General features: G+C 32.2%; 1 protein-coding gene across 16 annotated transcripts in view; it reads right to left on the reverse strand.

The window, feature by feature from the left end:
• LOC149780294 (uncharacterized) overlaps positions 1-14,631 on the reverse strand; it is a 222,413-nt gene that overhangs the window by 102,628 nt on the left and 105,154 nt on the right. For all 16 annotated transcript variants that reach the window (XM_089937115.1, XM_089937101.1, XM_089937108.1 and 13 more), the window contains 4 exons: positions 12,185-12,343; positions 8,945-9,091; positions 7,738-7,896; positions 193-276 (listed from right to left, as the gene is read on the reverse strand). In XM_089937115.1, coding sequence (XP_089793241.1) covers positions 193-276; positions 7,738-7,896; positions 8,945-9,091; positions 12,185-12,343 — 549 coding nt within the window. The remainder of the gene's footprint in view (positions 1-192; positions 277-7,737; positions 7,897-8,944; positions 9,092-12,184; positions 12,344-14,631) is intronic.

Below are 14,631 nucleotides of genomic sequence, written 5' to 3' on the forward strand. Positions count from 1 at the left end.
TATGTTAGTTAATATGAAACACAAGTCTATGCTTACATTCATAAATCATTTTAACAAAAATGGAGATGGGTAGATGGAAAGATTAATACACAGAGTAGCCTACTGTCATTTTATATTTCTCAAAATCAGGGGTCAATCTTAATATAATTCTGGACATTAATACTCAAGCATAATCAAGGAGCAAGATAGTACCTTTTCTTCCCTTTTGTTGTTGGCTTCCTGGAGATTGATATGGTCCATCTTGAGTCTCTTGATCACTTCCTCTCTACGCTTCACCTAGAGACATAACCAAAAACACTCATGAGGCAAATAACTTTTGGCATTAATTTCACCATTTTTTAAACTTTTAATTTTGTTAAATAGGAAAACTAGATACAACAACTCCAATATTATAATAATGTTCCTTGGAACCACAAAGCAAACCACCTTACAGTGAGACTACCATATAATAAAATACATGATAGAGTCCTCCCTCATTATAATGATGTTCATGCTGTTACAACCATATGGTCTTAAACAGTTGTTGTTGTGGGGTTTAACGCCATTTTTCAGCATACGATAGGCTATATATGGCGGCCAGTATTAATGGTGGAGGAAGAACCCGGGAAAACCCCGGAAAGAACCACCGACCCACGAGAAGCTACTGGCAAGCTTTCTCACATACCCACATTGGCTGAATCTTAGACTCGAACTGACGCAGGCAGAGGTGTGATGGCAGTGATCCGTAACGAAGAGCACTTAAAACCACTCGGCCACTCGGGGCCGGTCTTAAACAGAAAAGAGTGAAAACCAACAAGTTTTGTAAAATTCAACAAATAATTTCCCTAAAATGCAAAGTGAAAATTTAAAAGAAAATAACTTACGGTATTGCAAATTAAACCTCAAATAATCCCAGAATTTCTAACACAAATACTACTGATTCAAGTTCTGAGCAAACTTTAGTGGTATTCCAAAACAAATCCAATGCTGGAAGTGTTGATGTACCTGTGATGGCCTGAATAGTAATGATGTGCCAATGATCTTTTGTTGAATCACAATGATAATATATCCTTTTTGAATTTCACTATAAATCCAAGTCTCTATTTCCAAGAATATTATTTTCGAGGGGCACTTTGTACATCCAGTGAATAAATAATTTGAATAAATAAATTCCAACCCAATTAAAAATTGGACACAACAATAAGACTGATTTCTGTTTCAGATGTTATTACAGGAACAAATACTTTTACCAATAAACACAATTTTATACTCCTCTATCTGACCAAAGCCACAATTAGCATTTTCTAAAAATAAAACTATTACCTAATGGAAAATTTCAATCTAGAAGGTTCCAAATGTTTACAAGATAAAATTTTAGTTATAATTAGAAGGTCTGTTACTAAAATTATAATAAACATGGTAAACACAATGTCCCAGACTCAGACCAAGATAATAATCCTAACATTTATCCTTCATTCAGTAAACAGGTAAACAATGGTGTTTACAAACCTGTCACTGATTTTGGACAAGGTCAGCTACAAAAATACAATTCTACATAACCCGCACCATATCACGAAGTAAAAAAATATAAACAAACAATGCAAATTAAATATACATAACAATGTAAACCAATAGAGTATACCACCTCATAGTGAGATTGTTGTATAATTAACCACATGAGTACTTCCTTGTTATATTGTTCAAAGGAGCCACAGAACATACTGCCTTACAGTGAGACTGTATGAAATATAATATACTATATGACTGAGCACTACCTCATTACAATGTTGTTCATGGGAGTCATACAGTATACCACCTTGTACTTAAGTATTTTGTTCTCACATTCTGAAATAAGATTCATGGTCATGTTTTCCTCATAACAAGAATCAAATTATAAGGACAGGCCTTGCAGTTATGGAATGCTATAGTGTTGATTACAATATATTTGTCTCCTAACTTTTACAGAGTTCATAAATTTATTACACTTGTGATATCCAATTTTTGCTAATTACTGAAAGGCAATATATACTGTATATCCTAAACTATGAATTTTAAAGTGAGTGTTCTTAAAAAAAATCAGTTTCTATGCATGCTTTAAAAAACCCAAAATGTTTAGCTTACAAAAAAGTTGCGATTTACTGTAAGATGCTTTGTGGCACAGCAATAGAAATAGGTTTTTTAGGTGTCATGGCAATGTGAGTAAAGTGCCCTGCCCAAGGGCAACACAGTAGCTGACCTGAGCTGATCTGATGGCAGGATTCAACCTGCATCCTTCTTTGACAATTCAAAGTGCATAGTCTTTCATTTAATAAATTATTCCAATTTGCCTTTCTCAAGTTTACTTATTTAGAAGTATTATTTTTTTATAAACTTCAATTTGTAAGACAAGCTCCCTGAAAATAAGTTGCCTAACAGAGTGCAGAGAGATAACTAGAATATAGTACAGTCATACAAAGTGCATTATGTGACAGCACAATTTTGGGGAGAAAACAAATCAGCGTATCTGCATGTATAAAAACATCCCTTTATAACATTATGGCATGATGGCCAATTAGCAAAGCATAGCTCAGAGAACAAAAGATGCTAACACTTGATGAAGGTGTTGATATATATGATAGTTGGTCTTCTACAAGTATTACAAGCTTACTAAGTTTTTATCACACATTTACATGGAAACAATGGCATAGCTTCCACTGCATACACGCAATTTATTTATAATTTCAGTCTATCAATTTTCTGGGGGGTCGGGTTTTGTTTTTTTTAAATAAAAAAATTGCATTTCATTGGTATTTATATTCAGAAATGAGCTTGGACCATCTGTTTTCTTAACTGGCAGAACATTTTTCATTGGGATATAAAATTTGTAGTCTGAATCAGTCATGAAATTCATGAAAACAGACACCAGAAATAAAAGTAAATTCACCAGCAAAATTACCATATATACTCGCTTAAAAGACAATCCACCTGCAAACAACAAAGACCCTGATCTGCTGTTGCCCAATAAACTGGCAGATCAGGATCGATCCTGTTTGTTCTACTGATCACTCCTAACAAATTACACAGACCCAGATCTGCCAGTGTACTGTGTAACAGTAGATTTGGGTCTGTTCAGCTTGCAGCTGTACTCAACATATAAGTGACAGTACATGAACAGATTTGATACCAACTGATGGAGACTCAACAGACATCACATACACAACACTGCAGGTATATCAAGAAAATATTACACCAAGCTATTTTCTATTATTGGATTATACAAATAGATGGCCTAATTACACCAAGCTATTTTCTATTATTGGATTATACAAATAGATGGCCTAATTAGACCAAGCTATATTCTATTCTTGAATTATACAAATAGATGGCCTAATTACACCAAGCTATATTCTGTTCTTTAATTATACCAATAGATGGCCCAATTACACCAAGCTATATTCTATTCTTTAATTATACAAAAAATTACCCAATTACACCAAGCTAGATTCTATTCTTGAATTATACAAATAGATGGCCATTACATCAACCTAGATTCTATTCTTGAATTATACAAATAGATGGCCATTACACCAAGCTAGATTCTATTCTTGAATTGTACAAAAAATTACCCAATTACACCAAGCTAGATTCTATTCTTGAATAATACAAATAGATGGCCATTACACCAACCTAGATTCTATTCTTGAATTATACAAAAAATTACCCCATTACACCAACCTAGATTCTATTCTTGAATTATACAAAAAATTACCCAATTACACCAACCTAGATTCTATTCTTGAATTATACAAATAGATGGCCATTACACCAAGCTAGATTCTATTCTTGAATTATACAAATAGATGGCCATTACACCAAGCTAGATTCTATTCTTGAATAATACAAATAGATGACCATTACATCAAGCTAGATTCTATTCTTGAATAATACAAATAGATGGCCATTACACCAAGCTAGATTCTATTCTTGAATTATACAAATAGATGGCCATTACTCCAAGCTAGATTCTATTCTTGAATTATACAAATAGATGGCCATTACACCAAGCTAGATTCTATTCTTGAATAATACAAATAGATGGCCATTACTCCAAGCTAGATTCTATTCTTGAATTATGCAAATAGATGGCCATTACATCAAGCTAGATTCTATTCTTGAATAATACAAATAGATGGCCATTACACCAAGCTAGATTCTATTCTTGAATTATACAAAAAATTACCCAATTACACCAGGAAAGATTCTATTTTTGAACTATATAAACAGATGGCCTAATTACATCAAGCTAGATTCTTTTCTTCAATTATACAAATAGATGGCTGTAATTACACCAAGCTAGATTCTATTCTTGAATAATACAAATAGATGGTCTAATTACACCAAGCTAGATTCTATTCTTGAATAATACAAATAGATGGCCATTACACCAAGCTAGATTCTATTCTTGAATTATACAAAAAATTACCCAATTACACCAGGAAAGATTCTATTTTTGAACTATATAAACAGATGGCCTAATTACATCAAGCTAGATTCTTTTCTTCAATTATACAAATAGATGGCTGTAATTACACCAAGCTAGATTCTATTCTTGAATAATACAAATAGATGGTCTAATTACAACAAGCTAGATTATATTCTTGAATTAAACAAATTGATGACCTAATTACACCAAGTTAGATTCTATTCTTGAATAATACAAATAGATGGCCTAATTACATCAAGCTAGATTCAATTCTTGAATTATATGAAGAAATGACCCAATCATATCAAGCTAGATTCTATTCTTGAAATATATGAATAAATGGCCAAATCACATGAAGCTAGATTCTATTTTTGAATTATATGAATAAATGGCCCAATCACATCAAGCTAGGTTCTATTCTTGAATTATATCAATAAATGGCCTAATTACATCGAGCTTGATTCTATTCTTGAATAATATGAATAAATGGCCAAATCACATCAAGCTATATTCTATTCTTGAATTATATGAATAAATGGCCCAATCACATCAAGCTAGGTTTTATTCTTGAATTATATCAATAAATGGCCAAATCACATGAAGCTAGATTCTATTTTTGAATTATATGAATAAATGGCCCAATCACATCAAGCTAGGTTCTATTCTTGAATTATATCAATAAATGGCCTAATTACATCGAGCTTGATTCTATTCTTGAATAATATGAATAAATGGCCAAATCACATCAAGCTATATTCTATTCTTGAATTATATGAATAAATGGCCCAATCACATCAAGCTAGGTTTTATTCTTGAAATATATGAATAAATGGCCAAATCACATGAAGCTAGATTCTATTTTTGAATTATATGAATAAATGGCCCAATCACATCAAGCTAGGTTCTATTCTTGAATAATACAAATAGATGGCCTAATTACATCAAGCTAGATTCAATTCTTGAATTATATGAAGAAATGACCCAATCATATCAAGCTAGATTCTATTCTTGAAATATATGAATAAATGGCCAAATCACATGAAGCTAGATTCTATTTTTGAATTATATGAATAAATGGCCCAATCACATCAAGCTAGGTTCTATTCTTGAATTATATCAATAAATGGCCTAATTACATCAAGCCTGATTCTATTCTTGAATTATATGATAAATGGCCCAATCATATCAAGCTATATTCTATTCTTGAATTATATGAATAAATGGCCCAATCACATCAAGCTAGGTTTTATTCTTGAATTATATCAATAAATGGCCTAATTACATCAAGCCTGATTCTATTCTTGAATTATATGATAAATGGCCCAATCATATCAAGCTATATTCTATTCTTGAATAATACAAATAGATGGCCTAATTACAACAAGCTAGATTATATTCTTGAATAAAACAAATTGATGACCTAATTACACCAAGTTAGATTCTATTCTTGAATAATACAAATAGATGGCCTAATTAAAACAAGCTAGATTCAATTCTTGAATTATATGAAGAAATGACCCAATCATATCAAGCTAGATTCTATTCTTGAAATATATGAATAAATGGCCCAATCACATCAAGCTAGGTTCTGTTCTTGAATTATATCAATAAATGGCCTAATTACATCAAGCTTGATTCTATTCTTGAATAATATGAATAAATGGCCCACTCACATTCAAGCTAGATTCTATTCTTGAATTATATCAATAAATGGCCTAATTACATCAAGCCTGATTCTATTCTTGAATTATATGATAAATGGCCCAATCATATCAAGCTATATTCTATTCTTGAATTATATGAATAAATGGCCAAATCACATCAAGCTAGGTTCTATTCTTGAATTATATGAATAAATGGCCCAATCACATCAAGCTATATTCTATTCTTGAATTATATCAATAAATGGCCTAATTAAAACAAACTATTTTCTATTCTTGAATTATATGAATAAATGGCCTACAGGTATTACTTAGATTATATTATAATCAGATAAACAGAGAACCACCACATTACTCAAACAGACAGAAAGAAGTTTGAAATGGTCCAACAACAAAAATATCTGCACCAGTTCCTAGTTCAGAGGTGCCATTTGTGTGTGATATTTAATCTGAATAAATATAGTCAGGCAAAATATCAAATGGACTGCATAAGAAACTCCAACACTGAGAGAGACAACCTAACTATCATAGCCAAATGCAAGTATTAAGCACAGACAGAAAAGAACAGTGATACAATCAAATACTGTTTTATTGCAAACCAATCAAATGACAATTAATGCACAATCCTAAATGGTGGAATGTTGTTTCTTGACAATGGAGCAAAATCATCAAGATTTTGGAATGTAGAATATCAAATGTGTACTATATGGCAGATGTAAGTATTCCATCTCTTGCCAGGTTGAAAGTGTGATTCACATTATACATAAGTGTGCATTAACACACAAAAATATGGTATCATAAAGCCCGTCTAAAGTGATGATATAAACTCTCTTACCCAGCTGGATCTATATCCAAATAAAATTCTGTCTCAAGCATGCAAACATGCCCAAACAATCAAATACAAGATTAGATTTCCTCATAAATATATAAGATTTGCTTATAAGAAAACTCATCAAGCACCTTGATGTTATAATACAAATATTAAAGTTTGATCAAAATCAGAATGTTGACCAGCTCTGCCAATACAATGCATGATCACTTAATTAATATGCATGGAACTGAATTTTAACCTTGATATTACCATGGTTTGTACTGCTAGAGAGAGTTTTTGTTCAAGGACTTATCAAGGAGTTTTCAAGAACATATCAGCAAATTTCAAATGTACCACATAAATGTTCATTTACACAGTTACTGATTTTATAAAATTTACAGGTAGTAAACTAAATATAAGCCATTTAAACTTATAAATGATGCAGCCTAGGTAAAAATACTTGTATAAATGTTGCAACATTTATAATTTTCAATCACAATGGTTGCATAGAACTCAATTTAATGATTATATGGTACTTAACATCCTTCTTGCACATGACTTTCAAAAACCACAATACAAAATCTATGATGATCAAAGCATCATCACTGTAAATGTGAAAACTATGTCATGTCTAATTAAAATGAGACAGCAATTAACCAATAGTTCAAGCAAACACCATATTTCACCTGCAACAAGCACCAATATGTATGGTACTCGACTGTGGGATATCTAAATAATACTGACGATGATATTAACAAAGATGCTGGAAAAGTGATTCATGTCTATCTACAAAAGCAAACAAGACATTTTGTTTTGATCTGTACCTCCGTGTTAAGTACATCCTGCTCACTCTGTGCATTAATCGCAAAGGCCTGAATCCTGGCCTCAAGTCGACCATTTTCCTCCACAGCCTCCCTGTATTGCTGTTTTATCTGTGCAAGCTCATGTTCTAGCTGCTGCAGGGTTATTTCCCGTCGTGACAACTGGAAATGGATAATGGTAATATAAGCCAACAAACATCCACACATTTTCAATTTTCTTTTTTCTTTGTTGAGAAATATTGACCTAAGATAAATTCTTTATCGATAATCCATGAGTCGAGGTTGATTCATTTCAACGACAATCTGTATACTGACAAGTCTCTCTTTTTGAGCAGCTCAAAAGGAAAAACATAACCATAAACATTATGATTAATCTAAAAGACTTTAACACTGCCCATGATCTATAGTGTAGGTGGATGCATTGACACCCACTAATGTCAAAGTGATTCTTATACCAAGTCAAATCAAGCTTCAAGAGAACATTAAATAGCAAAGAGTTTTTTACCTGATACACACTAATTTGGCTATGATAGAATTGTGTCAGTAGAACTGTCACAGGTAATGGAAAAGCACATAAAGTAAAACCTGCCTGAAATTATAACTTCCATAAACTGAACATTTATCAATAATGGAGAGTTTTTAGGACAGTCTTTTAATACAGTGTTCATGGATGGCTGAACCATATAATGGGCATTGCCTATGAAAGACAAAACTGGCCCTTCATTGTCCTTTATATGCAGGTTTGTGTATATTAATTCATTAAAACCTGTTACATTTCTCCTGTATCAATGTAAGATAACATATAGACTCACTTGTAAATTGTGTCCAACTGAAAACTGCATAGACCCAGATCTGTCACTGCATAATGCACTTGCAGATCTGAGTTTATGCAATTTGTTGGGAGCATTTAGTAGAAAAAACAATATAAACTTGATCTGCCAGCACATTATATATATGATAGCAGATTAGGGCCTATGTTGTGTACAGTTGGACATGACATATGTAATACTTAAAATGTGAATGAGAATAGATAGCAAATCATTTCTGTTTTTCATTCACTTTACATTTATTTTCTGCTAGAGATCAATCTCTGAGCAAATCTAATATATAATAAATGTGACAGCGTGTCACCCTTTTAAGATAATACTTAAAATCTAAAAAATTTCATGAAAAACATTATACAGTAGAGGTGCCATTTATGATTACTTACACTGTCTCCTGTTTTGTGTCGATCCTCCTCTGCATGGATCAAATCTACCTCCATCTTCTGAAGAGCTCCTTCCTTTTTGCTGATCTCGTCCTGAAGGTCATGGATGTTCAGCTGCAGTCGCTGAATCTGTTCCTCACGTGAAATCACCTGAAGCAGAACACAAGATTCATGCATTTCGTTGAGAATCTTAAACAAGCGTTCTGAAGTCTATATGAAATTTATGAAACAAGTGGAATATTTAAAGCTAAGAGCTACTTGAAGTAAGTGGCACAATTTTCTATTTAACAAAATTTAATAAAATTCTAATTAACAAGTTTAAAATTCTATGTATAACATAACTAAAAACAGATCTTTCTTTACACATGAAAATGTTGTGAAAATAGTAAAAAGTCAGATTATGACCAGGGATACTTTTTAGGTGTATACTTCAAGGAGTGTTCCAAAACACAAGAATTAGAAGATGGCAGTCATTATTAAAGAGTACCTCAACACATTCATAAAGGCACCTTTACTGGTCTTAAAAAAATTATTTATCATTTTAAAATGTAATACTTAAGTAGTTTTAATTGTTGAGTAATCTGAATCTTAGTTGTTATCACAAAACATCCAGATGAAAGTCTATTGATTACAATGTTCTAGTAGAATGGAAAATAGCCACAAAACATCCAGATGAAAGTCTATTGATTACAATGTTCTAGTAGAATGGAAAATAGCCACAAAACATCCAGATGAAAGTCTGTTGATTACAATATTCTAGTAGAATGGAAAATAGCCACTAAAATTCCAGATGTAAGCTTATAGATTACAATGTTCTAGTACAATGGAAAATAGCCACAAAACATCCAGATGAAAGTCTGTTGATTACAATGTTCTAGTAGAATGGAAAATAGCCACTAAAATTCCAGATGTAAGCTTATAAATTACAATGTTCTTGTACAATGGAAAATAGCCACAAAACATCCAGATCAAAGTCTGTTGATTACAATGTTTTAGTAGAATGGAAAATAACCACTAAACTTCCAGATGTAAGCTTAGAGATTACAATGTTCTTCTACAATGGAAAATAGCCACTAAACTTCTGGATGTAAGCTTATAGATTACAATGTTCTAGTACAATGGAAAATAGCCACAAAAGATCCACATGAAAGTCTGTTGATTACAATGTTCTAGTAGAATGGAAAATAGGCACTAAACTTCCAGATGTAAGCTTATAGATTACAATGTTCTTGTACAATGGAAAATAGCCACTGAACTTCCAGATGTAAGCTTATAGATTACAATGTTCTAGTACAATGGAAAATAGCCACTGAACTTCCAGATGTAAGCTTATAGATTACAATGTTCTTGTACAATGGAAAATAGGCACTAAACTTCTAGATGTAAGCTTATAGATTACAATGTTCTAGTACAATGGAAAATAGCCACTAAAATGGGTCAAGGAACATGGATGTCAGGCATATTAATTAAAAAAGTACTGGGGTACTTCACATTTTTTCAATATTCGTCACTTTGATTGTAACATTAAAGCTCAACATTCAATCCTGTTAACACTGGAACATACCTTTTAGCAGGCATTGTCTAAAAGTACAGACATATTTGAACACTGATTTTGTATTTCTCTGAACTTTTATATAATGATTTTAAAAGCAATACTGATCAATGAGGACTGAAATATGGTGAATAATTGCCTTTTAAAGGTACGTGTCATCAAAGTCTAAAAACTGACACATATAGCTGACAAAGTTGGTACCCAAGGCCTATATGCCAACATGACTTGTACTTTAGAAGGTTTTTAGATGTGAGTGTGACTGTGCCATCACAAATTACCACAAATTTATCAGCTGACATGGCAACTACTTTCAATTGAAGAACCATTCATAATGTTCTAAAACACTAAAATAAAAATTTTATTTTTCCGTTTTTAAAACATTAGAAATTTTTATATTGAATGGCAACAATAAGTAAATCTGGTGTTATATCTTAGAATTTTCATACATTGGCACCAATGTTTCTAATTGTATATTTTTAATTTTTACTGCAAATAATGGTATTTTTTACAATATGATAGCATGTTACATTGAGAAAAAAATGTCATAATTATTTTTTGAATCATGTTCAACTACTCATATACCCACTGTACAATTAGAGTTCTTTTTTTTTATTTGCATGACATGTCAAATGCAGCTGCAGAAAAATTGTTCAAATCAGTCATGTATTAAAGGTATCAATGAGTACCTGGGTACTCAGGTACCTGCCCATTCACAATTATCTGGGTAATAAAATTAGCTATAGTGTACCCATTTAGTTCATGTAAAAAAAAAAATCAAAATGTTTCCAAGTTCAGATCAAAGATTATATCTGGCGATGTCAGCAGTGAGAGAGACATAGAATAATGAGGACTGTTTGAGACCCATATCATACGATATTTATCCATCTGATCTTATATTTTCTACGTGTGTGACCATCTGGCTATGTATGTTGAACAATTTCATGTTTCCAAGAAAACAGACAGGTTTCAGGTGTCACAGATTCATTATGGTTTGATATACACTTACATAGCATATCAGTCTATATTGAAAAAAATATCATGCCAAATATTAAGTGACATGGGCTTTATTGATGCGACTCTTGGATGTTATATGACTAAAATATGTTAGAGGAGAGTGATTTTGTTAAACTGAAGAACATACTGCATCAGGAAAAGTACAAATCAATAGCGCTTTACAAATTGAAAGAGGAATTTGACAGTGATCCAATACTGCATTCACAATTTGTGGACTTAACTTTACGACCTTTCAGCAAAAGTTAAACATGATGAAGACTAGTTGAAGTGAATGTTGTGTATAAATAATTTATCATTTTGTTTTGTGTCTGTATTTTCATACTTATCAACATGGATTTAGCCAATTCTTGACAAGAATTTTAACTAACTGCAGATCCAAGTAAGTTGCAAAACTAAATGTTTTTCATACGAATTTCTGTAATTATGGCATGTAATATATATACATTACTCTTTTTTTGCTCAGATTGCGCTTTTTGCCAGGCATATTAGTAAATGTTTTTATTATACCTCTCTGAGTGGGTGGAGAGTGGCATGGATGAACTTACAACAAAACAATTCAGGTTCACATTTAATATAATTTCCCTTAGACTGGGTACCCGGATACCGATCATTAGGATTGCCAGGTACTCCGTTGACTTTTGCTAAAATTTTGACATCCTTATCAAACATACACATACCTGTTGTGAGCTCTGGGTGAGTTTCTCATGCAGGATGTTGATTTCAGCCTTCAGTCGTGCTACTTCCTCCTCCTTGTCAGTCATTTCGGACTTGAAAAGCGTTTCATGCTGGCTGCTGGTAAGCTGACGCTCCTGAATCTCTGTCTTCAGTCTTTCAATCTACAAGATATACAACTTTATGTAAGACATAACAATGGAAATATATTTCCTATTTATTATACAAATATTACAACCTTAAATAATAGTTAGCCTTTTAGGAGATACTCAAAATAGCATCCTAAAATGCATTCAAGATCATAATTACATTTTTAATTTTTCTTAATCAAGGAAGGCCCACATAAATTTCTTAATAGTGGACTTTGGCCACTGCACTGGTTCAAAAGCTGAGTTTATTTACCTTGACACATACCTGGCAAATCTAAATACCTGGCAATTCTAATAAAACCTTCTCAGTAAAGCAATGTTTTTTCTCTGTAAGTTAGGTCAATTTTCAGTAGGGAGCAATGAAATATCATGAACTGCTACTGTCAACATGGAAAACATGCATCTGAACATCTGAGTGATTACATGCAGTGAAGGCAATGTTATGTTGAACTACAAAATTCATAAAGTACACTTAAGCTTTAATGACCTACAGTTTAGTTTCAGAAACTGCAGTTCCAAACTCCTAAGAGGTCAACAGCTTCTTTCTATATCTCTGGAAATTTTTTCTTCATTTTACGTGGTGGTGGCAATCATCTTGGTGCCATGAGCAATACTCAAAAAGACATAACACAATGTCAAATAAATGTTTTTTTCCCAAACATGGCCAAGATTCTGAATACTCCTTTTTATACTCGTGTCCTGACTACTTGAACTTTATTCCTTGTGCCTTCAACTTATATTAATTTATATTATATTAATTTGTTGGATATTTCAAAGTAATGATGTCATGTAAAAGCAAAAGCTTGCACATGCAAGTGTTTTAAACGAAAAGCATGGGTCCATTAAAGCATCTGATATACTACTGTAAAATTAGTCAGGTTCTCTGGCCAACACCATTGAATGTAATAACAAAACCTAGATCTGGACCAAACCCTGCCAAGCCAATATCCATAACTGACTGCAACAATTATACTTCATAATTTGTGTTATTCTGATACAAGTCTGTCATCTAAACCAGTCATTTCAGAAAGACAGAGTTAAATCAAAAGAGTTGGCAGCCTTGGTAAACTAGAGTGCTTAACCTGTTCATGTCTTTGTTCATGCCAAATTAAAAGAAAATAAATCCATAAAGTTCAACAGTAATTACAATAAATACAACTTTATCTTCCTTCTGATTCACTTTAATTTTAAATTTGAAATTCAGACATTCATGTGGTTTTTGTTAAAATGTCCATTAGAAGATATTATTCTACATGTATCATGCCAGCATTTTCTGAAACTATTTACCAAATCAAGGAGCTTGAACATAAAGCAGCTACCCACTATGCAAAATAATAGTACAAAATTATAGATAGAAGAAAACCTCCGACTTTAAATTTGTATTCCATGGTTACCTGATTGAGGCAAGTTTTCAAAAGTGCTTTTCAAAACTGAGAATGCCATGGTCTGCATTCTGATTTCACAATCAAATGAAAAACTTAAATTCGTAACAGAAGTGTTGATGACAGCACATTCAAATATCATACTGTCATGATAACAACAAAAATCTCTTAAAGATCTCATGCAGAAAAAATGCAGTGTTCAAATACTTAACTTCTGAGAAGCATGATCTAAGTGCCAAAACTAACTCCAAAGGTATTCAACTCTGCTAAAATAAATTAAAGATTTTTTTTTTATGGAAATCACTTTTCTATTTTTGATCTGTCTGAAAAATGTCTACAGTTAAGTTTGTATAGGGCAACTGTCACAAAAAGCGATCCAACCTTGATGGACTTTTTATGACATCAATCTGTAAACCACATCCAATATCCACACCATTTTGTAAGAAAAGTATTTAATGTTAAATGCCCATATTTCCATTTAAGCAAAAGTAAAGTATGTAGAATAAAAAACCTTTCATGTGTGTACATTTATTTTGTCTTGCTTTTAGTGTAGTGAAACCTACTTTGTTGAATACATTCATATAAAGATAACTTAATATATTATGTAATTTGATCCCTGGTTTGGAAATAACTGCATTCTTTCTGTGAACATCATGAAACACAAAAGTCATGACACTAGACTGAGTCTTAATCATCCAGACGCTAATTCTGCCTTTTAGAATGGGATAGACAGCTCAGTGACCAAGACTCATTCAGGGTGAGTTTTATTACATGGCTCCATTTGAATAAGTGTTACCACAGCAATTAAGCACTATAATTTCATATATGCATAAATATTTGGAATTTGTTCTGATAATATTTATCATAGTAAAATATTGTCTGACACAAGCAATATGCTGAAAACTTTGTACTTACAATTAA

The sequence above is a fragment of the Sinohyriopsis cumingii genome, chromosome 16, assembly GCF_028554795.1.
Source record: "Sinohyriopsis cumingii isolate HCF-2022 chromosome 16, ASM2855479v2, whole genome shotgun sequence".
NCBI classification, from domain to species: Eukaryota; Metazoa; Mollusca; class Bivalvia; order Unionida; family Unionidae; genus Sinohyriopsis; species Sinohyriopsis cumingii.